This window comes from Falco rusticolus, chromosome 1, assembly GCF_015220075.1.
Source record: "Falco rusticolus isolate bFalRus1 chromosome 1, bFalRus1.pri, whole genome shotgun sequence".
NCBI classification, from domain to species: Eukaryota; Metazoa; Chordata; class Aves; order Falconiformes; family Falconidae; genus Falco; species Falco rusticolus.
This window is the reverse complement of record NC_051187.1, coordinates 100,073,293-100,097,417: the sequence shown is the minus strand read 5'-3', so window position 1 is coordinate 100,097,417 and position 24,125 is coordinate 100,073,293. Positions and strand designations below refer to the sequence as shown.

At 38.8% G+C, this 24,125-nt stretch overlaps 2 protein-coding genes across 5 annotated transcripts in view; one reads left to right on the top strand and one right to left on the bottom strand.

Annotated features, from left to right (window-relative positions):
* KLHL5 (kelch like family member 5) overlaps window positions 1-18,767 on the bottom strand; it is a 62,487-nt gene extending 43,720 nt beyond the window's left edge. For 2 of the 3 annotated variants that reach the window (XM_037391359.1, XM_037391352.1), the window contains exons 1-2: window positions 18,553-18,767; window positions 15,424-15,516 (exon numbers count right to left, since the gene is read on the bottom strand). The gene's annotated coding sequence lies outside the window, so the exon portion shown is untranslated. Of the gene's footprint in view, window positions 1-11,164; window positions 11,235-15,423; window positions 15,517-18,552 lie in introns of all 3 variants that reach the window. The other variant, XM_037391367.1, reaches the window with a different exon arrangement.
* A 2,719-nt stretch (window positions 18,768-21,486) lies between these two features.
* Window positions 21,487-24,125, top strand: part of TMEM156 (transmembrane protein 156) — a 31,287-nt gene continuing 28,648 nt past the window's right edge. The window contains exons 1-2 of one of the 2 annotated variants that reach the window (XM_037391308.1): window positions 21,532-21,618; window positions 21,764-21,896. Coding sequence is in view for 1 of the 2 variants with exons in the window: in XM_037391296.1 (XP_037247193.1) it covers window positions 21,519-21,618 (100 nt within the window). In the remaining variant the exon portion in view is untranslated. Of the gene's footprint in view, window positions 21,619-21,763; window positions 21,897-24,125 lie in introns of both variants that reach the window. The other variant, XM_037391296.1, reaches the window with a different exon arrangement.

The following is a 24,125-nucleotide window of genomic DNA, read 5'->3' as shown; positions in this document are numbered from 1 at the left end:
GACAAGAACAGCCTGGAAGGCTCAAGGGACTAATACTGGGGGTTACAGAGCCTTTCATCATGATGTGCTTTGATTCAAACCTAGGTCTGCAGTAACTGAAATTTTCTATCTGAAATGAGCTAATGGTTTGCATTCACTTACACATCACTAAAAGCAAAAGAAAGAGCCAACTGGTCACTATCCAAGTTATCAGAAACACCCCCTGCAAAACAGGCAACAAAGACAACTTCTCAAAAGGCTTCTTTCTAATCATATACAATCAGCTGTTCCAGATCACATTAAAAGTACTGTGATGGAACAGTGAAAAAGATGCACATTTTTGAGACAGTATTCCCTCTAGAGAGTTAATCTATGTAACATACTAAAATATTCAACAGAAGTTTTTATTTGAATGAGGAAGAGAAAGCCAAAAGGACAAAATACATGAGCAATTTACATTTCCTATGAAAAACAGGCTATTTCCTCTATGACACAGGGAGCTAGCTATGTATAAAACACTGAGACTTACTCCAATCACATGCAAATAGTAATAATTTTAGAACAACAAAGAGCCACTGGATTTTACCAGTCCTTGATAAACAGATCTATGTTTTCAGTCTTCACAGTTCAGTTACCCTGTTCAACTCTCCAGGATACACAGGCAAGATATTTGTAAGAGCTTCTCTTCTACCTGCAGTTTTCATCAAAAGTGCAAGTCATAATCATTATGAGCTACAAAATATGTCACCTTGTAATTAGGATACCTGCAGTGTTCTTTAAAACAGGTTATATGCAGAGTCCATATGAAAACTTAGAACAGTGCTCAATTTTACCACCCAAAAACCAGTCTGTTTCACACTCAATGCCAGGAGTAAACCATGCTAATTTCTGGCAAACCACAATGCTGAAAGGACTAGTTTTAACCTGGAAAGATCACCCATTGCTACTCACAACACAGTTACTTATGAAAGTGCTTCTCACAAATGCTAGCAAATCTAATTTCTATAGAAACAGCATTCCAGCTGCTCTCTACAAAGAGATGCTGCATTTCAGAATGTGTACCTTGCCAGCATCCTGGCCTACCAGAAGCTAGATACCCAGGCCTTCGCAGCATGACCAGAAAACAGTAGAATATACTTGGAAGGCGAGATGATTAAGTAGACAAATACACAAGGTTGTTACCATTTTTGCTGGGAATTTCACTTTAACACAGCCAAACAGGGAATTATTTAAGAAGGATAATGATTTAAAGTGTCAGCATAAAAACCGTACAGATGTTTAACCAAAATGGTATGACAGGCAGACCCTACTCATCTTGTATACACACGCAGCTAATGGTTAAAAGCTTTACTGCAGTGTACACCATCATTTGTGTAACTGCAAGTTGGGTGAAACTACAGTACACCTTAAGAAGTAATAACAAAAGGACATCTTTTTATTTATCCTCTCCTTACATTTTGTGTTGACTTTGGCTTTTCATTAGAGGTGGAGAAGCAAAACAAGTGATTGGTTAATTTGTTAACATCCAACACAGAAGTAGCATTTTAATTAGCCATTTAACTTGAAAAGCAAGCTTTAAATACTGTTATTTCTGTTGGTATGGTAAATCCATTATACTAAAGACTGACCTGGATTTTCTTGCTTGTATAACAGACTCATTTAAAATTCAGACTGTCCCAGTACAAGCCTACTAAGACAACAGTAGATTTGCCGATTCTAGTGCTTTTTCAGCACTTTCTCATGACTTAATGGAAAATACAGCCTAATTACTGCTTTTCTTCGGCTGCGAAGCTATAGGGTCAAACAGAGATTAGAAACCAAATGTGCTGTAGTTTTAAAAGACCAAAACACAAACCTGTTTTCCATCTTCTCTTATTTTTCTAGATTATACAGACTCTTGCTCCTCTATACACTCTCCCAAATTGCAGTTCTAAGACAGACTGCATAAATATCTAAAATATTTCTCTGTTTCGTATAACTCAGATACAAGTTTGTATTACAAACAACAAGATGAAACAAGTAATCCTTCCGTTAAAATTGACAACACCGCTTGGAAATAATTGAGGGACTCTTCTTGTTCGGGACAGTCTTTATCACTATGAACCATGTGACAGCTTTTATCAGGTCTCCTGCTGAGAGTTAACAGACTTTTGAGGAGATCTGAAATGACGAACTGTTCAGACTTCCACTTGCTAGGACCACTCAAGCTTCAACTTTAACATCTCCTCTGGTGACTGGTGCTCACAAATCCAAATGCCCACCCCTAGTCTATGGCCTCCCCTCATGTCTTTCTAATGCACTAACACATTTCTGAGAAGCCTGTTTAAAAGATAAGATTAAGGTACCATCTTAAAGTCATTCACAGTATACTCAAACTTTGCAAGGATTCTAAAATATTTTTTTCATTTACTAAGGCAAAATTTTTCATTTAATGAAAAAAAAAAAGGGTGCTTATGCCCATTTTTTCTGACTTTTGTCACTTGCAGCTGAATATCCATTTTCTATTCTGTGGTAAATCATAATATTTTAAATACAGGTACACTGGCCTCTTCAGGAACATAATTTTGTTCACATTAATGAGGTTGCATAAACTTACTGTGAAAACAATTTTGAGAACTCTGATTTTTACTGATCAGATTGACATTCCTAAGAGCGGAGCACCTGAGTGTTTAAGTACATAACTTCTCTCCTATAAGCAGATCCACAAAGTAATAAATGCCTGCAGTTAGCAAGGGGGAACATTTTCCCCACTTTGGGGACGACGACGACGATGACATTTCCCCGTTTTCCCCACAAGTTCCCCCTTGTGAACAAAAGGAAAATATTTGAATGCATACCATACATAAAATCTGCAGTTGTGCAAATAGGTAACAATAAAACCACAGCATGACAGCTTTATAAATTGCTCTTTTCAAGACCTTCAGAACACTTAATCTCCACAGTGATATACAAATCTTTTTTTACTAGAGAACTTTACAAGAACTTTACTACACTGACATTCTTGGTATTACATATATTTTGTTTATTCATACAAATGTTAAGGGAAGATTGCAACCGAGCCTAACTAGCTAAAATTCAGAAAACATTTTTACTCCTAAGGTGCTTCTACTGTGTATTTTGAGGGAAGATACCTTCTAAATATCATTAAGTACACCACTAGGAAATATGGAAAAAACTATTATTCAAATAATCAGGTCTACAGACTTTTATTCGTTATGACTTTTCACTTTTTTGAGGCACTTTTAAGATTTTCATGGTAACATTTTTCCTGTCACTGCTGTTTTGGCTTCAAAAAACTATCACCACAACTTCAGGGCAATTCATCAACATACTTTTTCAAGGTATTTAGTCTGTCAAATGGATTTAAAATTATCCATTTTTAAACTGAAGATCTAGGGGCATAAAGGCTCTCAGCTAGTCCTTGGAAGATACTAATGATCCTTTAAAGTGCCAATTAAGAATGAAAATGTCAAAATAATTAGATAAAGTCTTCGTTCTGACTGCCAGAGTTGTTTGTCTCTTGAAAAAAACACTGCTTAATAAAAACATTAAATATAAAGACATATTTTAGACATAGACTCATTAAAATGTGATAAAGTAATACATTATTGCCAATGTTTAGTGATCCTAGATATTTATTCTAAAGCATAAGAAAGGTTCGCTGACTGCAATGTTCATCAATCAAATGCATACTTAGAGCATTAAAAGGCATACAAAATTTAACACTTTTTAAGAAGGAATTACTAAACTTTAAAATATTAATTTGAGGCATTAAAATTACCGTTCAAAGAAAACTGCTACAGACAAATCCCAAATTCTCCTTCTAACTATGCTCATGTTAAAAGAAATGTTAGATGTTTACTTGTTTACTTTCTTTTTTCTTCGCCATTCCTGTGTTCCAGCCCCAAAATTACAGAAATAGCTCAACAAGGACTTCAGGAAGATAGATACGTTCATGCTCTGTGATTCTATAAAACAATAATCACTTCCTATCCCAAAGTTTTTTTATAAGGGCAAACATTTCTGTGGTTTATTGTTATGTGAAAAGTCCCTTAAAGCAAGCAACAGCATAGTTCATCCAGGAGAAAAAGAGGAAAACACCCCACAGATGCTGACTGTATGTACTTAAATTCATTGTTCTGACTGGCAGAAATGAGCTGCAGCCAAATTACTGGCACTACATCGCAACTTTCTGCCACTTTGCATTGCACATTTCCCTTGAGAGTTGCAAGCCGTATGTTTAAAAACACTGACTTTAGAAAACTCAGTGTAACAGTTGCATGAAAAGACCAGTATACAGCAACAGCCTGGTTTGCTGTTTATTTTATTCAGATAAAGGGGGCAGAGGGGAAGGGAGAAAATTTCCATATGTAATAGAAGACTATACTGTCAGATCCTGGTTTTTTAGCTCAAGCATCATACTGGTTCACACAGAACAATAGTTGTGATCCAAGATATTTACATTTCTTTAGCATCAAAACATTAACATTGATTTCTGTCTATCCAAGTAATACCCAAGTACTATCAGGAACTGTACCATCTACGTAAAACTGAAATGCAGAGCTACTCCTGAGCAAACAGCACAGTAAGTCACCTGAAGCTTATTCACCCCCTAAAGGGTTTGCACTCCAAGTCCATCAGGTCAGCTGTCATTTTTTAGTTAAAACTCATTTATAATACAAAATGGACAATATTGTAAAAGACTAACCCCCAAATCACAAAATCAGTTTTCTGTACCAAAAGGCTCAAGTAGCCACACAAGCAGAGATTAAGACAAGCAAAAGGTTCCCTGTTCATACACTCCAGGGACACCAGTACTGCCAATTCTAATGAAAACAAAGTAAAGTCATCAATCTAGAGACAGTAATACTCCAGCACAAATCACCTCCTCTAGGAATGCCACTGTTAAGGAAGAGTGGTAACAAAAACACTGGTCTGCAGATATTTGAAGAACTCCTGCCAAAAGCAAAGCCTTTCTTTAGACCTAGTTTAGAAAGGTATAGCCCAATAAAGCTACAAAAGACCATATACCACAGATTGAAGGACAGTGGCAAATCCAAACAAAACGACATGGACATAGTTTCCTTTTATCAAGATAAGATAAACATAGCCCAGGTCACCTCTGTAGGCATATTTGCAGGCAAACTGAAGAAGATATTTTCACATTTTTCCAAGACAGCAGCAGCTTTATTTCACCACAAGTAATTCGTTTCTTCTCAAAACCCCACAGGAAAATGGGAAAAGAACAACACTACCAACACTGTCAACAGCAGAGCGGATATTTGGTAAAAAATTACAGGTATTCACAGTTCTACATCAGGCCCCATACTACCAGATTATGACACAGTAAAAGAACAGTGAAGAAGTAGATTTGCAAGTGATTAGGTAACACAAGACAGTGCTCCATGCCAGACCACACAAACTTTTAAGAGAAATACATAGAGGTCCATAGGTGAAAAGTTTACACCGTATTTAAATGTCAAGCTATGCAATGCCACAGCTACTGAAGCAAAGTCTTTCAAGTTAGACCTTTTTAAATGAATGATTTAACACCTAAAGACACAAGAGATTCATTATTTCTCTCTCAATGAAAACCTCTGTTTAATTAGAAACTTCAGTTAACATTCCCCCACAGACTTTCAGCTGCATAAGGGATAATATATGAGGATATAATATTTTATACATATTTATAAAACAAATGGTGTGACCTCATCTGAAATTCCTTGTGTGCAACTGATCACTGCAACTCAAAACCACTGTTGCAGAATACACGGTTCACAGAAAGGCAAGACAAATGATCAAAGTATAAAACCAACAATCACCACACTAAAAGGCAGAATGCTTCTAGGAATCATATCAATATTTGTAAGTATCAAATTAATGTTTATGAGAACCACATTAATGTCTCAATATGAAAAACAGAACTTTTATTTAGTTTTAAGAGTCAATACCTCATTACACAAAGACATATGCTTACATTTTAGAAATCCAGTTGTGCGTAACATCACAGATGTCAAACAGAACTTCTCATAAAAATCCCTGCTATATGAAGAATTCTACCACTGTATGCCCACCTGGAGCTGAATCTCACAAGGGATGTCAAAGGCAACATCAACGACTTTTATGGTACGTAGGTGACAAAAGGAAGAATTTCATGAAGTTCAGCAAAGGAAGGTGCAAAACTCTGCACCAGGGAAGAACAATCCCATGAACTAGTACATGCTGGGGGCCACCCAGCTGGAAAACAACTTTGCAGAGAAAGAGTCTCTTGGAAGTTGCCAAGCTGAACAAAAGCCAGCAATCTGCCCTTGCAAAAAAGGCGGCTAATGGTACCCTGGGCTGCATTAAGAGTGTTGCCAGCAAGTTGAAGGATGTGATCCTTCCCCTCTACCCAGCATTGCTGAGGTCACAGCTAGATTGCTGTGTCCAGTTCTGGGCTCCTCAGTACGAGAGAAAGGGACATACTGGAGAGCGTCAGCAAAGGGCCAAAGATGACTAACAACTTGGAGCATCTCTCGTATGAGGGAAGTCTGAGTGAGCTGGAACTGTTTAACCTAGAGAAGACTCAGAGAGGTCTTGTCAATATCCACAAATAACCGAAGGGACGGTGCAAACAAGGTAGAGCCAGACTCTTTTTAGGACAGTTCAGCGACAGGACAACAGAGGCAACAGGTAACAACCAAAACACAAGAGGTTCCGCCTAAATGTAAGGAAACACTTCTTCATTGTGAGGACTACTGAATATAGGCTGCCCAGGAAGGTTGTGGAGATACTGAAAAGCTGTCTGGACGTGGTGCTGGGCAACCTGGCTTTTGGTGACCCTGCTTGAGCAGGGGGAGTTGGACCAGATGACCTCCAGAGGTCTCTTCCAATCTCAACCACCCTGTGATTCTATGAAATATTGAACTGTTTGTAAGGTGGCAAAAGGGAATTCAAGTATCTAGCTATCATCTACTTATTCCATGGACTTAAGCCCCTTCCTTAAACTGACTTTACAGGAATGGCTGCTGTGACAAGTAAAGAATTATTTTAAATAATAACAATCTGCATTTATCATACAAGTAATATGAAAGCAACATAACCCATCAAATGAGCACCCTAATTCTATTTGTGCACTCACATCCATTAAGTACCTTTACACCACCACTGCCTTCAAAGTAACAGCTGGATAGAAATAAACCATTTTGGTAAGCCTAAGGCTAGACAAATAAAAAACATTTTGATCTACTGCCATGTTGCAGTCATGATCCTTACAAGTAGAGAAGATGACTGCAAAGCATGGTAACTAGATGTACAGGAGGTGAGGAATTCTGTGCATCAGTTTCTCAGTTACAGTTTATTCTCATACCCCCACTAAATTAAATATTTCTTTTATACATACAAACAAAAGTATTAAATGCCTTTTTCAAGAAATGCTTCAGAAGCATTTTTGTTAAGAGTATTATCTAAAGAACACTGTACATGCACATGTTCTCCCTCCTCCAATATGTTATTAAGATTTTCTATGCCAACTCTAAATAGGTATGATTTACTTTAACAGTACAATACAGAAAAGCATTCTTCCAATTCAGCTTGCCAGCAATGATTGCTCCTTATACAGGTCACTGAACACAGATGAAGCACTGACTATGCAAGAAATGCCACACAAAGAAATTACCTCAATTTCTTATAAAATATAGGTATTCTACTAAAGAATTTTAGAAGAGCGTAAGTGTTCATATTCCAAGTAAGGACTTGTGAGGTGACTCATCACCAATTACTACTAAAAATCCTGTTTATAAATAGACACGCTAGTAGCTGACAAATATACGTTACTAGAAAGTATTATCTTGCAGAGTAGAAAACCTAAATCTTCCATCTTATTTCTCCACAACAAGTGACATTTACAGCAGAAACTAAATCTGAAATTAAGCACTGAAATGAGATCAGTATCAGAGACCAGTATTCATAATCAAAAAGTCCCAGAAACATTTAAATTGGATCATACATATATTTGTTTAGAAACACACAACAAAACGTCCTGTATTACTGGCTTTAATTACAACTTCGTATCTTGACAATAGGTTTTTCATGTTACAGTAAGCTTCACAAAGTTGTAAAAGCAACATGATTAAATTAAGAGTTGTTAATTAAAGGTTTCCATTGATTTTTACCAGTGATTTGGCTCAAAGAAGCATTATTAGGAAAAACACATGCAGACCGAATCACAGTACATTTAATTATCCCCTTCACTCTAAAACAAAACTTCTCTGCCTTGGGTCAATGTTGCTTAAAAATAATACATATCTGAGGCATATTAAAGGAAAAATATCCTTTAATTCTGTATTTGGATACATAGTTTAATCTGAGATTTGATAGTATCAGGTCACCACTTATTCCTAAATATAATCAGAAAACTGGTTTCTTAGCTCTCCATTCTGTCTCTGCAGTTTCATGCAGAAGTAATCTCATGTTCCCCACTAGTATTTATTTTACAATCTCTTTAACAATAATTCCAGTTCTCCTACATGCTTCATCTCCCATGTTCTCCTTCACCCACATGCATGCATATCCCTCCCTACTAAGTACCAGGACAGGGAGGATAAGCAAATCCTTTGTCGTATTCAGACCCAGAAGCAGACAGGCTCATCAGCAGGCAGGTCAAGTAGTATTACTTGGCCTTCCCTACCTACCCGTATTTCCAAAGCCTTTCAGGAATTTGAACACGGTAAGAACTCCATTCTGACAGAGCTTGACTGAAATTGGCAAGTAGACAGAAATGTTCAGGGAGAACTAATAAACCAAAAGACATAAAACCAACTCATCTGGGGAACTTACAGACTTGCAAGCTGCATTACCTTTTGCTTCTGAGTATGCACAACTGCCTTAGCTTGAGTAGCTCTGTACCACCTAAGCCCAGGATTTAGGAACAAAGCAGAACAGAAATCATCACAATATCTGACTGATTGCTCACACACAACTACAAGCTCCTAGTCTTCAACAGCTGTAAAACTGAAAAGGCCTTGAAAAGGAAGGCAACAATGACAGAAATCGACAACCTATTAAACCTTTGTATCATGAAAGTACTTGCAGAGTTAACAGTTCAACTATCCTAAGAGGCACACTGATCCCAGTCTTAGCTGCCTGACCCATGTTTTTACAGGAATCCTGAAACCTTTCCTGTTCTGCATGAGTGAGAAGACAAGAGCAATATAAATCAATTGCCAGGAAGAACACAGGATACTAACCCAGACTGTTGGCACTCCCAGGGGCATGAGATCCACTACTGAAGTAGCATGCTCCTAAAAGGGAAAACTCTTGAACACAGATTACTAAACTGTCAGAAGCTGGCATAATTGAGAAAAAAATTATTTGCTTACCAAGTGTTTTTTCTTCCTCTGATATGAACTCTGGCTAAACCTTAAGGGAAATACAAAACTAACATGCTGTACTATCGCACGTAGATCTCATTAGATTTAGATGATCTGCAATCATTTGCCCATCTATCCTCCCTATAAGCTCAAAGTTCTAAGAATTCCTAATTTAGCTTTCAGTATTTATAAAAGATATTTCTCATACATTGAGCTCATAAGTTTTCAAACAATAATGTCTGAATACTTACGGAAACTATCACCTGATCCATTTTAAGTACAATTGGTTTTGGTCAAAACATCAGTTAATTTCTTACACGAAGGTGCAATTTAAATTTGTATTTGTTAATGGAAAAAAACATCTATCAAGAAGTGAGAGGAGGTACAAAAAGAGTGAAGTTCTACTACTTATCACTTGATCTGCCACATATTTATAAACTCATAGATAAATTTTAATTACTTTTATTTCCTTGGAAAACACTTCCAAGTTTAAAATGCTATGGTTCTTGGTGAAGATCTTGCCAAACCTTACAGAGCTATAACAACATCATTAAATGCTCTACTTTCTTAATGCTTTAATTACAGTTTGAATGCACAAGTTTGTGATTACATTTACATCCAAAGTATCATTTATCCTACTGCATGTAAAAGATCAAGATTTAAACTTTGATTTCATCTTTGGCAAGGACCAAGTGATAATTTAGTATTTAAAAGCACTTATTTTTAGAATATTAGAATATATTTTAGAATATCTACCAGAAAAATGCATATGGATATAATGAATAATCCATGTAGAATGCTTTCCTTATCTCAAGGCAACTGTCAGGCTAACAGCTTATTTGTGCAAAAGTCAACATAAAATGTCTGCTCTGGTAACAAAAACTCACTTGCAAACAATCCAATCACCAAAACCACTAACAAAAAACTCATCTTCCTGTGAGCTGCTCCTGTGTCTCCTCACCACATAAACACTACTTGTAAACATTTAATTAATTTGGTAATTCAGCTATATTACTGTTTGTATTCTTTACAGTTCAGGTTAGTAAACCTCTCTGGACTTCATTCTTCTCTCATTGTACACTACAAATACGTACAATATAACATGGCCAGGTGCTGTGAATATTTCATGTGTTCTACAGGTATACTTTAGCTTGATTTTGAACAAGTTCTGTTGGCTTGAAACTGAGACTACAGTAAGCATAGGAATGGTGTGCACTTTTTTTGTTTTTATAATAAATGGTACTGTTTCTACCCAAATCAACTCAAATCTGTACTAGACAGATGATGAGATAATCATCATGCTTCTATAGCCTATATCAAAATGTTAGCAGTATTTCCTCTTACAGCTTCATAACATACTGCAAAAAGGAAAGGAGGTGGAATAGATGGAGCACACCAGAAAAAACAGCAGCATTTAAAAAGATAACCTAAAAGAGATTTGAGATAATGTGGCTCTCTACTTTTTTTGATTCTGAATAGCTATGATTGCAAGATAGCTCTAGCTTACTTTGAAAGAAATTTTTGAGAGCAGGATGGTATAAAGGCCTGACCACAGGTTTTTCTTTTCTCCCTTTCTCTTCCTGCATTGCTCTTTCCCCTTTACGAACAACATATACAGAAAATGGATTCAAAAGTGCTGGGGGGGAGGGAAGTGCTTAGGAAGTGAAATTGCTTGTAGGTCAATATGATGGAAGATCTTCCTATTCAAAGCCAGTATTAAAATATGCTGTCTGTAAACAGTTCCTCCGGTTGAGAATATGGTCACTAATAAGCAACACTAAGCATGAAAGGGTTACAAAATCATAAGCAGATCATAGTACCACACACTCACTCACTCTGAAACACGGAAGGAAGAACAGGAAATACATTCTGCTCCAGCTAAGTCCAGCTTTTAAAATATCTTGCCTATTGATTAAAAAAGAAGAAAGTTTCAGGGAAACTAGTAGAAAGCAGATACAGCAGAAAGTTTAAAAATAGGAACATTTCACTCAACTGAAAACTTAAAACTGCGAAGTTGAACTATTCTTTTATGTTTTGTGTTTAGCTTTTCAAAAGATTGAGGTGGGGTTTTTTTCTTTTCTGGTAATCGCTCTTAATATAACATTTCAGAAGAAAATTGTACCTCAGATAGGAGTTAGTAAAGAAACTGTTTCCTTCAGAGCCTCTCTTCTTACAGGTTTAAATTCTAATCAGAACTGAAATTGGAGGGGAGAGATTTCTTTTTAACCTAACATGGAATACTACAACCACAAAACAAAGAGAGATGAAAGAAATAATCACTGTTCTGGCCTCATAATAACATCATTATAATCATGTTTCACAAAAATAATTGATTTTTCATTTAATGTCATCCTTTCCAATGCTACTGGTGTAATGCTTGGCCAAGGTGAGAACTGCTTTACTGCTGGAGGCACAAAGCCTATCTAACCTATCTATCTAACGAAGTCTTCAGTTGCAACCCACAGGAAATAATTAAGAAAAGACTGTCAGAAACAGGTCTGTAAACATTAAGTTATCCACAACACTCTTGTTAGTTACTTAGGATTTCATTCTTCCTAGGTAAGACACATTCTGCTCCTCCTCTCCCTCATATAAAATCCAGTAAGCATAAGCAGGAGAAGCACCTTACATTTTCGAAAACTTTTTCAGAGGCTTAAAAAGCTGTAATTATGCGAAACACTTGGGCAAGCTGTAGCTTTTTGAAACTGTAAAGGGGGGACATTTCTCAAAGTTAAAAAGGTAAGGTTGATTCTGTAAGTAGGAAAGCACTTGTACATTTGATATCTAAAAAGATGTCTAGTACAATTGATGTACTCTTTCAAGAACCAACCCCACCACTGAATGTGTAATACAGAGCCATAAGAGTTTACCCAAAATAAAAAGCAGAATGTTGATTTAAGTGGCAATTTCTTGAACTGGAAAGCACTGCAAATTTTAAGCAAGTTGGTTAAATTCTTATTAAGTTTTAAATTAAGTTAAATTATTTTCACTAGACTCAATACAAAGTACATTGACTATTTTGACAAGAGTTACCAGCTAAAGCAGTAGGACAAGTCTATCTCAGACACATTTTCAAAGAGATTAAGCCAGTGCTCTACATTAAATTTCCCTGGTTTACAAATACATCTTGTACAATTTTATGAACAATCTTCCATTAATTCTGAAGAACTGATGGATGCCCTAGGAAGAATCCAAGTTAATAATGAAAAATTCTTCTTCAAAATATATCCTGTTGTTATGGAAGAGATCAGCATTTTTAACATCAGTTGCACTTGGAATTGCCAGAAGAGGTAATTAATTGGCAAAGTATTCCTCTGAACAGACTGAAATCAATATCTCCCTCAACTGTACAGAAATTTGTCCTCTGGAAAAATGCCAGCATAGTCCGTAAGACATAATTACTAACCAGGAGCCCTGCTTGATAATTAATCATTCTACCTTGCAGTAAGACAGGAATAAGGATTTCTCTCATAGTGATCCCCCTTTTCAGTTCCTTCTCTTTGGAGTATATTTTGGCATTTGTTTAAAATTCTTTTTAACTTTCATGACCACTAGAGAAAAACGTGCAGGCCAAGTCTAAAAATTCTGATGACCTAGAGGAGGTTGGCTATTTTCTAAGTGGAGCTACCACATTCTGAACCGCTGCAAAATAGTGAAAACAAGAAGTCTGATCTCAAAGTAATTTCTGGGGATCTTCAGCAGTTCTAATAATTTCTAAAGCTCAAAATAGTTTTGATGTCATCTATGGTGGAAGATACCAACAAGGATATAGACTGACCAAGGAAGGAAAGATAAAGGAAAAAAAAGGAAAAGGGAAAAGAGCCTGACTAGAGACCAATCCTTTATGACCCCAAATTAAATAAAGCCTATTATTTCCCAGAAAATAAAGCAGTCAAGAAGGACTGGTTTCCCCAATTGCTTGATGCCATACATACGTGACTATAATAATTTTCCGATTATCACTGCTGTTGGATTAACAGGCTGTCTAGGAAAGGCTTCTAAACAGACAAGGGAGAGGATAAATAAAACAGTGGCAGCATCTTTGTAGAAAAAGCTGAATTTCAAGGCACCTCAAGAAAGAATGATGCTTGTTTGAGTTTCATTGCCATATTCTTTATAACCCTATGTTTTGAATTTATCAAACCTGAGTAAAGACAGAGGAAGACATCAAGCTTAAGCAGATGCCTCCCAATCTCCATCTGGGCACCAAAAGCATCATTCTGCTATGCAATACTAAAATATTTGGTACTATTGAGAGCAATGCAGAGTGAGAAACAGGTTCTTGTTTTGATGTTATATAAGCCTGCATTGAAGAAAAGCATGCAGTAGACTAATACAACACCAAATACTCTCCCATTGCTGGTACTGATGATTACCATAGCTAGTGCCAGGGGACTACCTGCCAATTACTTGCCAAAGTCTGTCCCACTGTGGCAACCAGACACTTGAAACAAACTCCTTAAGATGTCTTGCAAGCATTTCCTTCTTTGAGACCAGAGCAACAGGAATACTAAAGTGGTATTTTGATACATGTTTCTAAGTATAAGAAGCTTATATGGATGAATTTCGTTTAGCCCAAACACTCAGTATACTAACTAAAAAAGACATCAGCTTTTTTTGGTGCACCAATGGGTGAAGAAGTGAATATTGGAAATATGAAATAAATTTATAATTAATCTATATAAAACAAAATATGAGTACTGCAATTTCTCCCAACAGTTTAACAGAACCAATACAAATAAATGACAGGATAGCAATGGTCTCAAACTCTAAACTTACCAAACTCATGATTCCCAACTCATTAATGTGATGGCCATGCACAAAAATGCCCAAAGCAAAACCTTGTAATTACTATACCCAGAATTCTCAAGTACTGTGTCATCACTCTTAATAAAAAATATGTCTCAAGAGTTGCGTTCTTCTAGGCTAGCACTGCCACACAGCAAACAGCCACAAAGGGCGCTGCAGCTGGCGCTCAGCTATCACTGGGCTAAATTTATTTGAAATAGACTTTCTGTTATTCCATCACATAGAACTGCAACATTCCTTTAAACTTGTTGTTCCTGGAAAGCTAGTCAAAGGTTACAGACCCAACCCCCGCCCCAAAAATATAATTAATTATATAATATACTGTGCCAAAAAGTTTATCAAGAAGCAGAGAAGCAGAAAAATACACAACAGAACAAATTAAAGCACCTACTATTAAAAACATTATTTATATATGGTAAATTGCCAGTGATGTGACAGATGACATGAAGAGTGAGAAAGACCGTCTCTCTTCTTCTGTATTTGCATCATGATATGAGTAAATCCTAGACAATAAAGGAGTATGTTTCTTTATCAACATTCCCAAAGCAGAGGGATCTCACAGTCATGAAAGCCAATTTTTTCATTTTAGTAAAAGCTAGTATTCCTAAATTAACTGGACTACTTTTCTAACTCACCACTATTTTTTCAGCAGTATTTTACTTTACAGAGAGCTCAGATAAAGCTAGATTCTTGCATGTATTCATGTTTTCAACATTCTTTTATTCCTTTGCTTTGTGCAAATGTCAAAGCTATTCCCTTTGAGAATTACTTTAGCTTAGAACATTCTTACTGCTTTCCTGCTAAAAAAAAATGGAAAGTGAAAACCAGCCAGTATTATTGGAGTAATGAGATTTGACTGTGCAGTTGACGGGCCTCTATTCACAAGCATTTCTCTAAAGAAGTATTTTCTCTTACAGATTCAGCATCAGCTTTGCCTGTTTTTCCTATAATGATTAAAAGATTCAAAGTCAGAGGTTTCTCATGCATTTTGAAAAGATTAAAACTGAACTTTATAGTAACACTGACAGTCTTCTATAAAGCATGCTTTGATAAAGAGCAGAAGCGATGAAATCGCATAAAAATGTTCCAAACACTAGGAGTGAAGTCCAGAAAAGCAAAGTCAATTTCTGCTTGTGTACACTTACCGGGAAGGAAGCCTTCACAAGATGTTTAACAGACAAACGATTAAATTTCAGGTGTAAGGAAGACCTAGTACCTTTGTGAGCTAAAACTGTGTTCCTTGTAGCATAACTTAATGTTAAAATTGAGAAAATACAATAATTACCTGTAACACCAAAATGAACTCTTAAGTGTTCAAAGAATCACGTAACTCCATTTGTCTTCCTCTTTCCAAAAATTTGAGGTAGCAGGTAAAAACCTGGAGGCACAAAAACAACAGTGCTAACAAATAAGAACCAGCCATTGAAGGGAAAAAAACCCAAAATGAAATCAGGTTGCCTACTCTATTCAGACAGAACTTCCTCCCATTTGCCTTGTGATTCCTAAGCTTTCTGAGAAAGCAGCGACAAAAGCATGTCACCACAACTGTCACCTTAGCTTCTTCCACAACTTCAAGTTACTTACACATCAACAAATACTCCAAAGAAAAAGGGAAAATTAATATGAAATTTGAATACCTAAACCAGGGGTCCTCAAACTTTTAACCAGGGGGCCGGTACGCAGATGAAGCGGCAGACAGTCAGCTGCGGCTGCCTGGTTTCCCCCCCCAACCCCCGAGGGGCAGGGGGGGGTCAGGGGGGTTCTGTAAATAGCGGGGTCGGACTGAGGACCCTGGGGGGCGGTATCCGGCCCGCGGGCTGTAGTTTTAGGACCCCTGACCTAAACTCTCAAGGAACACTGGGTTACAAGACAGTATGGTGGGGTTTTTTTCTGTAAAAAAAATCACCTCAGTGCATTTTCACCCCTACCTTCAACTAGCTGTAATTCCATGAAGGGAAGAACAGTGGAGAATTGTTCTACCACATGAAGCCCTTAAACTGAACACTGTTGCCAAAAAGTTACATTGATTGTATTGGTGAATAAAGCCAAGCACCACTACACATGCTTCAATAAACCAGACATTTATATAAAAAAGTCACACCTACTATTACAGTGACTCTCAATCTTTTCCTATCTACAGGCCAGTAGAAAGTTTCCAGCCAATGTAAGTCCTGTACTCAAAAATCCTAGCTTGCTGAAATAGTACATGTCTACTTTTGGCTCAGCACCAAACAAATTGACTATATGCACTTTAAATTGAAAGACAACATAGCCCCACAGGACACCTGCATGCATAGTGTGATACCTAATACTTGACTTCTCATGGTCTGATCTTTTTTCACTAGCTGCAAGAGCCTTCTAGCTGTCTGAATAGTAGTATCACCTCATTCTTGCATCTGGAGCACATGACCTCATCTCTCCTATATGATTGGTTTTTAAGGTCATGCAGCCAATTAATACATGTATTTACGGTCAGCAGTTGCTTTGTTGGGAATTTTGAATGAAAGCTTTTGTTCTTGTGAAAAAAAGCAAATGGTGGATGGTCAGGTTTGTGATTAATGCATTCTTCTACTTGGTAAGATTGCTATAATAAAAAGCAATTTAAATGACAGGGGAGAAGGTAAACTTTCCCATTATAAGAGTTTTGAAAGGGAAATGTAAAATCACATTGTAATTTCTTAAGAGCTATAGAAACTTTCATTATTGGGACACATTACGTCCAATTAGGTAAACTTCTTTACCACATCACAAAACACTGAATTGCATCAACAAAAACACAGAATATCAACACAGCCAAAGAACAATCTTTTTAAAAGCACTAGTGATATGAAAGTCCAGAACGTTGGAACAAATTCATCAGTACGAATTGTCATTGTTACCAACAGTCTGCAATTACTGTTTGCCTATAATTGTCTAATGGAAGGTTGTTTCACCTTCACTCAAACTCTTTTCTATTTCAAATTTGCAGTCATTGCATTTCTGGGATACACAGTATGTTAAAATCTACTGCCATGGAGTAAGCATGCTAGCTTTCATAGTGGACCTGCCCATCCAGAGGACATACTTGAGGGACAGTTCAATGAAGCTGATGCATGGCAGAGGAAAACACTATCAGACTCAGGTTAGGGATGTCATGATTATTTTGGTTCTATCCTGCTCTATGCTCGTGAGCATGAGCCCAGCAAGTGGAAAACAGAATGAACATAAGATGGGAACACAATCTCCTCGATCAGGAATGCACCTATGAAATTCAAGAACAAGGCTTTTTTTTTTTTTTTTTAATATTTATCCACATACGTATCTGGAAATTCTTATGCAAAAATACCATCATGAGAAATGATCAGACATTGTTTCTGGCAAAATTAACTAATCACTCATGAAAATGCATTTTGTGATCCATTTTTAAAAAGGATCCACCCCCACAATATAGTTTGTTTAGACGCAAAAGCTACAATGGCATAACGAGTTCCAATTTTTGTTCCTCTTCATGCTAGTGAGACAACTTGAGCAGTATTTTTGCATGAAAATAAGACTGTATTTGGACTCGAGCTGATACAATTTCTTAATTAACTTTTAAGTAGAAGAAACAAACCCAAGCACTCCGTGTTTACTGTTCTGACCTTACCAGATAAAAAGTGACATTACTGCTAGCACACCGATGGGAGCCAGGGCTGGCTTGACTTCAGCTGGTCTGCTGAGCCACACCACTGCTCCCACACCGAGTTCAAAGCCCAAAGCCACAAAAAGGCTTTAAGGAAAAACATGAACCAATAATATGTATAAACAGCAGTTGTTTGTTTGATGTTCGACGCTTTTTTTTTTTTTTCCCCCCGCGTAATAACACCACTCCCTGTTTTAGTGATCTGGTAGTCGCTGCTCTACGCTGTTCGACCAGTCTCAGCAAAAAATTAAGAAAAATTAGTCTTTCACTATTTCATACTATGATCGTGAAGGCTAGGCGACAGACAAATGGGCAAATACCTGACAGCCCAGGGTGTTAAGCGCACTTTTAGCGGGTCTACGCTCCGAACGCTTTGGACCGAGGCAGCCGCGGGGGCTGCCGCGCCCGGCGGGACACAGACCCCCGCCCCGCCTCCGCCGGCGCCCCCGCTCCCCGTCCCGCACCCGGCCGCTCGGGCGCCAGCGCCTGCCCCGGCCGACCCCCCAGGCCCCCACCCGGTGGGGCCGCCACGGCGGCGGGGCGGGGGCCCCCCCTCAGCCCGGGGGCCGCTTCCCCACCCCCCGCCCCGCGGGGACGCGCCTCAGGGCGGCTGCCGCCGGCCGCTCTCCACAGCCGGCAGGCGGGCGGGAGCCCGCCCCTCGCTGGCCCTCGCCCTCCTCCTCGCTTTCTCCTCCCCCTCCCGGCAGCCCCGACCCCCTCCTCTCGCTGCCGAGCCCCGACCGCCCTTCTCACCTCTCGAGGTCCGGGAAGGGGGCGAGATTGGGAGGGGGGCGGGGAAACAAAAAACAAAAATTGCAGGGGAGGCCCCGGCACCCCCTCCCCTGCCCTCCCGCTCCGCCCCGGCGGCGGCCAGCGCTCCCGCTCTGCCGGGGGAGGCCGCGGGCACCGGGCGGTCCCTCCCCGCCGCTAATGGGTCCCCGCGGGTCCCGCTCCCGGCCCCTCCCCTCCGCGCGGGCGGGCGGCTCCGGCCCCAGGGCCGGCCGCGCAGGAGGGGAGGGGGGGGGGGGGGGGGGGGGGCGGGGGAAGAGGCCTAGGGGCGGGGCGGGGCGCCACGGAACACCCCCCCGGCCCCGCTGGAGGCTCCGCCTCCTGCCCCGGGGCCAGCCAACCGGCGGCTTCCGCGCGCCCAAGGGCAGGGGCAGCGCGTGGCCGCGTGTGGCGGGGCGGGGCGCCTTCCCCCGGGCTGCGGCGCCACCCGCGCTACGCTGCCGCCGCCTGCGCGGCGTGTGGGGCGGCGGGGCGGGCGGCTGCGGGGCGCCTCGTCGTTAACCCTGTGAAAGGGCTCGTCCCGCCCTCGGGGAGCTTTGCGTGTCTTCTGTAGCCGCACGGCTGCGCGCTGCCGTAACCTCCCCTGCCACGTTTAAGTGACATAAACCTGCAGTGATACACCAGGCCCCCGCCAGCCCCCCCGCGGGGCCCCGGCGCCGCGCGGTGCTGAGGCGGCCCATCCGCGCTCTCGAACGGGCGAGCAAGGCTCCGGCCTTTGCTGGCCTCGCTGTGGGATGCCTCACCGGTCACCTCTGCCATCCAAAGGCAGAATAATTATCCGAACTAATAAGACTGCGTGGCAGATGTGCCTCTGACTGATACAACCGATGTAAGGGCACGCGAGACCCTGGCTGAGGCGTGCTGGCGGCGGCCTGACGGGGAGCGAGGTGCGGGGCGCTTGCTTTGCTCAGCTCCGTGAGGAAACGGCTAGCATTCTTGTCCCAGCCGACTTCAACCAATTTAGCCAATTTCAACTGAATTTGACCCATGAATAGGGTTTCTAATGGTACTCGGTGTTCCAGCTGTGTAAGAAATACTGGCTAGGTGGAGGGATGCGTTTTCCAGCTTAGTTAGTGCGTGGGGCCTCAGCCGGTTCACACACGGGCAACTGCCTGAGGGTGACAGTGCCCAAAGCTCAGGGTGTCCCTGGGGGTGCATTGAGAGACCACACGTGGGCCTCCCGAACTTCGACGCTAAACCATCACTAGAGCCCTAAAATAGATATTCCCCATCTGCTGACTGCAGAGTTCTTGAAAACCTTCTTCTGTAGCGTCTCAAACTGCAAATATTCCACAGGCTATCACTATATCTGATATACAACAGGGTGAGCTTGGGTGTGATTCTATAGGGCAATTTCTATCCTGACCTTGGGTACTACCAACAGCAGTGAAAGTCTGAGTGTATCACAAAGGGATAGGTACACGTATTACTTGAAAAAGTCCTGTTATTTTCCAGTATTTTCTCCATTCCTTCTGGACAGAAGGAATGGGTGAACACCGTGCAACCTTGAAAACAGGAAAATACAAATAATTGATGTGGAATATACTTAAGGGGCAATGTACTCTAACACAAAGTAGCCAATTTGCTGACAGTTGACAAATACAAATTACACAGTATTTTACTTTTTAAATTCATACCTATGATTTTTTGTATCCTATTACTTCTGTTGTACCATACCGTCAAAAAAATCAGTTTGTTTTGCTTTGCTTTCATTGCATAAAAGTGCTACATTTAAAATATCATATTAACAAATCTATATTCACTACAGCTTCAGTAAGAGTCTTGCTATAGAATGAATACTGTATTTGCTTCCACCTGGCTTACTCATCTTCTGAGATAATTAGATGAAAAGAAGGGTATTTCAGGTTTCTAAGACATGTCTTTAACTCCAGCAGCATTGCTTCATTTTGGTAGTACTCAATATTTAATGGGTTGTGGGAAAAATAGTACATCAGAAGAGAGCTTTCTGAATTAATTAAATGTTTCATACTGTATATACTCTATATTTGGGTCAAATTGTTTGCTTTTACATATGCATTATTCAGAGCACTTTTATCCAGTACATTTCAGAAATGTTCTTTGCAGTGTCGTCTGTAAGAAGAATTTAAGGAATATCATGGTGGTTGTCAGAGTGAAAAACTTTTTCAACTGGAAAGTTTAGCTGAAAAATCGTGACTACAATATATAGAAATAGTAATGGCTATATCCAGTTTTCTGGTGGTGTTAAGGATAGTAACGTACACACTGAAGACTACAGATTGCAACACATCTGTTGTCTTTTAAGAATACAGCAGCAAGGACAATATGAAATCTAACGCTCAGTTCATTGTACTTAGTACATCACTTACTTGCCAGATCAGAAACTTGAGGTTGTAATGATCAAATTAATAGTCTATTCAAGTCTCAAAGATTAGGTATTACATAAAATTATCTTCTCCCCAGACCCAATGCATATGTATATAAATAAAACAATAAAATCTCCATATCTGACTCATGTGGCTCTGATTCATTTTTATAATGAGAGTCTGACTCATTTTTAAAAAAATCCTCTTGGCTAAATGAGAACAAAATTCCTTCACGTGTTACTGTTTGGAAGGTATATGAAAGTGGCCATTACAGGGTGCTGTTCCTAAACCAAAACTACCCCAAATGAATAAAATAGTTTCTATGCATGGTTTTTCTCTTATTTTCATTGTGGTACATGAGTTTTATCTTCAGCATATTCATTAGAATCATCCTCATCTATGCCAGTGTAAGAACAGAACTTGATTTTTTACAACTTAACGTAACAAGAAGTAAAAAGAAAAATAATATTAGAAAAAAAGGAAATGAACAGACGTTATTTTGCATAGAGTGTGCAAAAGCTATGTTAAAAGCTAAACCAGGAAGGAAGTTACCACCACTACGCTAGATAGAAGTGCTTCAGTGACATGTGCTTGCTTTTAAGAAAATCAGAAGTCTTCAAATTAGTACTAGGAATAATTACCATGTTTATTTTATGTTTACCTGAATTTTTCAAGATCCATGAAGGTAGGTAATCAGCTTTTAAGACAGCTTTTTATTTATTCTGGTCTGATTGCAACTGAAAAGTTGCCATCTGCTTTCCTAAAAGCAATGATTAGGATGCTGTATTCATACGGACTTTGCAAAGCATGTACATATTTTTTTTTGCTAGATTTTTAGCCAACAGCATTAACTGTATGTCGTAATTCAAAAGGAGTTTGTCATGCATGTACATACACTGCAAAATTTTTGGTGACTATTTCCACGCAACTGTTACAGTCTCCATTGTGAAGAGAGTAGTTAAAGTGACTATGTTCTTTTACAGCATGTATTCATGTCTTATAAATTAACTTTTTTCAGGTTTCTATGCTTAAATGCTTATAAAACTTTGTACAGTTACTGTCTGGTATGAGATGCTATCTGTGGAAGAGATACGCAGTGGTAACATAAGATAAGAAAAAGTAGAGCGCAGTAGGTATAATTGAGCGAAGCAGCTCTTTTAATATAAATTCCAAGTGCATCTTGGTGACCCTAAAGGTCGATACTGGATTTAGGATAAATGCAAAATATGTCTGTGTAAGTAATGCATTCACTGCTTTCTTTAAACTCTATAAATAAATTAATATTAAAATAGTTTCGTCACTTCCATTCCTAAGTAAGCTTTTGAATAGATAAATATTATAATAAAAGGCATCCCTCTGACAAATGCTGCGTGTTCCCAAGCATCATGAAATAAATTCGTTATGAGCATAATTTTCTGAAAAAAGACTTAATATAAAAATATATCCAGATCAGGGTACTTATATTTACATTTCTGTTTTCATTAACCACAAAGAATAAGCATGACAGTAACTAGAGCATAATTTATAGATTTTTATGGTTTATAAACAAAATTTATAAGCTGTCATAAGTTTTGAATATCATAATATTGATGAGTCAGTTTAAGGTATTGGAATAATTAATATTTTACCTCCATGCAGAAGTAATCAAAGTATTTTCTAGCACAGACTATGCAAACAATGACACAACTATTACCAGAAGAAAACATTGGCCTTACTGTTAATTGCATTTTTCCATGGTAACTTTTCTAGAATGCTCTTATTGGAGACACTTTATGCTGCAATAGTATCACCACTGCGATTCTGATATCTGCGTATGACCTTATTCACAAAGTGTCTAAAATAAGATTATGAAGTGTAGAATACAGTACAGAATTATATTTGGAAAATTACAATCATTGTCATATTTTGGATGTTCTAAAAACTATATGACTATATAACAGACTATGACAACATCTGAAGTACATGAGAAAGTAAATATGTTCAACTATTTATTTTGAAAATTTCAAGGAATTTGGGTGTCTGATTAATTGAAAACTTTCTGTCGGAAACCAGTTTTGTTTCAGATTTTGTGGCAAACCAAAAATGTACAGGATTTGCTGTAGATGTTTCAAATTGGTGGTTACCCCATCAGACTTCACCACACAGAGTTGTTGTTGGAAATCTTTGAGATGTGGAGGTCACCGTATCTTCCTTCCTCTGCAAGTGGGTCTAAATGAGTGGGAGAGACCTAATTCCACAGGCTTTTCTAAGATCATGTTAAGATTGTAGGTACTTCAGGTTTTTAATATAAGCTCTGAGATGGCAGGCAAGCAAAGTATACAGATAGAGGTAAGTGAAACTTGAATGTTGTATCCCAGGGGAAGTTTCAGCATTTATTTCTATTCCAGAGAGGGAATAAAAATGGAATTTTCTCATTGAACAGAAATTTAGGGGGAAATCAATTTGCAAAAAAACCCTTTAAAAAGCCTTTAAAAACTTATCAAAACCATGCAGTTCAGCATTCCAAAAGTGAAAAGTCTCCTTTACATTTCTGAAGCAGCCCACTTGTTTGGTCGTAACATCATTGAACCTTTAAACTACATTGCTTTAGAGCAAGAGGTTGTCACTTTAGAGCAAGAGGATGTCACTTTAGAGCAAGAGGACGTTATTTTGGAGCCTGTTGCTCTCAATCCCAGTCCTGTTCTCTGGGTCCAGCTACTGGATAGAGTCCATCTCCTTTAGTCTTATCAGTGGTGTGTTCCCCAGTTTGTACTGTAGGCCTTGTATCTGTACAATATTATGTGACAACTGTAATTTCCATAAGGAAGTGATTAAAAAATGCAACTTCATATACTGCTGAATTGATTCAAAACAGAATACCACAGATCAAATGAAAAAAAGTCAAGCCAATCCAAAATGAAACATTTATTATTTTCTTAGAGGGAAGCAAGTTTTTTACAAATTCAGATCTTCCCTGTGAGTAATTTTGTTTTAATGGAATTGGATTTTCTATGGAAAAACCCTGTAACTAGAGGCTTAAGAAAAGAATGTCGTAATCACAGAAATTCCCAACATTAAGCATGTGGGTTACAGATCTTTGCATATAAAGCGGTTTCCTAGAGATACTTTGCATGGTTTCATCTCAGTGATTCTTTTAACACTTCAGGCCATCTGCATTCAGATTTCACAAAACCCTTCCACATTTCTAGTGAC